This window comes from Phytophthora infestans, genomic scaffold (genome assembly GCF_000142945.1).
Source record: "Phytophthora infestans T30-4 supercont1.246 genomic scaffold, whole genome shotgun sequence".
In the NCBI taxonomy this organism is placed as follows: Eukaryota; Oomycota; class Peronosporomycetes; order Peronosporales; family Peronosporaceae; genus Phytophthora; species Phytophthora infestans.
In genome coordinates, this window is record NW_003303513.1 from 70,301 (window position 1) to 74,246 (window position 3,946).

Sequence of the window (3,946 nt, forward strand, 5' to 3'; positions counted from 1 at the left end):
TCATGCAGCATGGTCATCTGCTGTTCCTGGTCCAAATTATCCAAAAAATGGTTTACTCGATTCGCTGCCCCCAGTCGCCTCCCGTGCCCACAGCATTTCTCCCGGCGATGTCGATGGCCACAGCGACATATCAAACGGCTCACCCTTGCACCCACTCGTGTCGGCATTAGCAGATTGGCCTCGGTGCTTGTAGCAATCATCTGGGCATTGGGGGTTGCCTTCCTGATCCAAAACACCCTCATAGATAGTACCCAGTGAGTCGTCGTCCCAGTCCATGATCGACTTGTCGCGCACGGCAAAACCCACCACAGTGATGTCAATCTTGTCGATTGGCCAGCAGTTGTAACCCACTAGCCAGCGGTTCCAGAGGTTGATCTGCTGCTCGATCATGGCCTGGAACTTGGATGCCACGGCCTTCGTCAACTTCTTATCGTTCTCCCAGCGCACGCAGTAGCTGAGCTTGCCCTTGTTGTTCACTAGCTGGTCGAAGATGAGGTTCTGGAACGCAGGAGTGGTAACGTACTCCTTCATCGTGTTTTCCCATACCCAGTCGATCTGCTCACGGGTGACCCCACCCGTGTTCGGACTACCGATAACGCACTTGCTGCTGCCCGATGTGATGTCACCGAACGTAGCGTGATCAACAGAAGACGTTGTGTTTGCTACAGCCGCATGGGTAGTGCTGCAGGCGGCTAAGGCCATCAGCGTAGAGGTCAAAAGGTGCTTGTTTGAGGGGCGAGAAGATTGGGAGCTTGGAGTCATAGTGGAGAAATCGAGAATGCCACGTGCGGGGTAAGGTGTTTTTTAGCCAGGAGCAGAGTCAGCAGTTCCATCCGATCGACAGTCATTCTATGAAAAAGCATGTTAGCCAGTCGTGGGGTCAGTACGAATCTGTTTTGGTGATTCCCGTATACATACAAGTATTACCAGAGATTTGCAGCCTGCAGTCGACACTTCGTCTCGAATACTATCACTATTCAATATACCATTTGCATGCACTGGTGCGTCGTTGAAAAATTAACAATCCAGAAGTACTGGTAGTACTGCTCATGTGCTTAAAAAAAGTAATGTCAATTAACGAATACGTTCTGTCGTATGCGAAGGTCAATTCCAACTTTCCAGCTGACACGATAACATTTTTGAATAACATGATGCTAATCAAACCATGCTATCAGGTTCAAAACCTCTGAGAGCCAAAATCTAGGCAAAGCCAAATGCAGTTTACGATGCGTGCGCATTGATTCCGGGTTTTAATCAGGGACCAAGCGTGGCCTCATAAAGCTCGGCTTAGGGTCCGAAGTGCTCTCAATATTCGTTACCCGCGCCGCATTTCTAATGCGGCTCTCTACGAAATCTGCGAGGAGCGCTCACTACGGCAACGGATCACAGCAGCCCGATGGGGGATGCTCGGCCACATTCTTCGGCGACAAGACATCCCGGCATATCTTCAGATGAAGGCGTACTTCGCACCTATCGAAGCAGGTAAGTGGCGTGGCAAACCCCGCACCACGCTTCCCGTTATTCTTGATGCAGACCTCGCTTCCAGTGGCTCCGGATTCCGCCTAAGGACTGAACAAGGCCTCTACGAACTTCAACGGCTCGCTGACCACCGTGGCAATTGGAAGGAACGCTCGACCAAAATACGTTACTCTCAACCTATGACTGGAGACTCGACGTATGCGGACACCACTCCATGCCGCCGACTAGCAAAGGTGAGCCTAGCGCAGGTGTAATTGCATCTTGCCTATTGTGCTGGTACAATTGCGACTAAGACGTTGACTGTTAAGCCGTTATCCAGCATAATGGATTTTTGTTAAGGTGGACCTGTCTACTTATTTAAAAACAATTGCGTCACTGTAAGAAGAAAACATGGTTTTGGTAGCTAGGCATCATATAAGGCAAGAAAAGCTTAAGACTTCTACACCGTTTCCAGACCCCTAGTCTAAAGCGAAGCACCGTAGTGTATGAGGGAGAACATTTGGCAAGAAATAACATGTCATTGAAGCAAGTGTTGAATCGGGTCGATTATGGCATTGGTGTGCTTCGAATGAACAATTTGACTGGTTTTGCTGACGATTAAGCCTTAAATTAGGCCATGAAGACGGAAACATTTGATGATGGGTTGTTTTGGCTGCCGGTCGGGATTTTGTAAGTTCTATAGAAAAGTTTGAATGGCGTTACTGCAATCTCAATTACGTCACTACAACAACAACAAAGCGACATCAAAAGCAATACATATACATGTACCTCGAAGTAGCAAAACATAAGCCCTAAAACCAAGCCCGGGGCCTTTTCATATCTTAGGACATCTAACGAGCGGTAACAGGGCCCTAGGTAAGGTAAGGTATTACGTGTTCGCGTAGCCCCTTATCGAAAGCCCGTAAAAATGTAGCATGCCACATAGTTGTGTAGAAGCTGTGTTGCGTGATGTTGCGTGATGTCATCGGACATTTGCTAGGCAACATTTTGGAGCGAGACTGTCCATACAGCTCTTCTAGCTGCTCTCGCACAATATTTAATAACATTTTATTATTTGTAAATCCAGGAGACTTGTTTGGATCAAACCGACGTTGTGATTTGGTGTCTGTTTTTTTTGGCTATTGGCGAGCTCCAAGAGTTTATTCCGGATGCCCCGTTTCTTTGCGATTTGAGTGTCGTTACTGGCGCAGAATGGCAGATAATATAGCCCCCGAAGGTACCCACTTACGTGTGATATGGGCGGGCGGGGAAAGAAAACGTGACGCTGTGGCTATCACTTTAGCACTCTCGGATTACAGTGCCCCCCCCCCCCCTAGCTAAGATTGAGGTAATTCAATCTCTGCGGTGTTAGGCTACCAGACCAATTCTTTAGCACGCTTTGGTTTTCTGCAGTCATATTGATATCTACTTGTTGCGCGTATGCAGAGACTTCTCGACGTAAGCTAGGAATCCAATGTAATGCACACACGAATTCCTATTGACTACTTAGCCTTCAGCTCTCTCGACACTAACGCGTTTCTTACCCTGCAAAATGGAGACTGAGCTAACTAAATGTAAATACAACGTGAGAAACCCCAGCGACCTTCACTCACGGGACACTTGCCGGGTCTCTCCTGTGGGAGACTGCTCCAATGCGAGTGCTGCTTCAACTTGCAGAGCATACTGAATTCACAACACGGCCCCCTCCGACTTGTCGGAACATCAATCGTGAGTTGACTGCAGCTCGGCAGCCATCCGATTTTCTCACGATACTTTGCCAGACTTCACTTGGACAATGGCTTAGTGAACATGTCAGCCGGGTTCTCCAAGCCTGCGACCTTGTGGATCTCCATCAAACCCTTCATTACTTGATCGCGTACATAATGCCAACGAAGTTCAATGCGGCGGGTACGACTATTATACGTTGGAGCTGTAGCCAACGCATTGGCTGCGTTGTTGTCCATGCCTCACTCCAAACTGGTGCTAACGTTGATCACAGGAAGCACCTCGTCCAGCATATTGACGATCCCACGACCTTCCATCGCAGCTTCACATTACAAAAAATATAAAAGAATATTTTATTTTATATTTTATTTTAGAATTTTGTTTAATTATTTCATTTAGTGTATTAGATATCCTTATTTTTTATATTTTCTTTGAAAGTGTATTAATTCCAATGTTTTTAATTATTGGTATTTGGGGATCAAGAGAACGTAAAATTAAAGCTTCATATTTATTTTTTATGTATACATTAGCAGGTTCATTATTTATGTTTATAGCTATTATTCATTTATTTTTAACTGTTGGTACTACAGATTATCAAATATTATATTATAGTAATTTTAATTTCTCATATGAAAAATTATATTTCTTAGCTTTTTTTTTATCATTTGCTGTTAAAGTTCCAATGTTACCGTTTCATGTTTGGTTACCTGAAGCTCATGTTGAGGCACCTACAGCAGGTTCTGTATTATTAGCTGGTATTTTA

General features: G+C 45.6%; 1 protein-coding gene across 1 annotated transcript; it reads right to left on the bottom strand.

Moving 5' to 3' along the window:
- Nucleotides 1–52: 52 nt before the first annotated feature.
- PITG_21276 (uncharacterized protein) lies at nt 53–531 on the bottom strand (the record flags this gene model as incomplete). Its single annotated transcript, XM_002895134.1, has 2 exons — nt 53–78; nt 156–531. The coding sequence occupies 2 exons, from the start codon at nt 529–531 to the stop codon at nt 53–55; spliced, it is 402 nt and encodes a 133-aa protein (XP_002895180.1).
- Between the last annotated feature and the right edge of the window lie 3,415 nt (nt 532–3,946).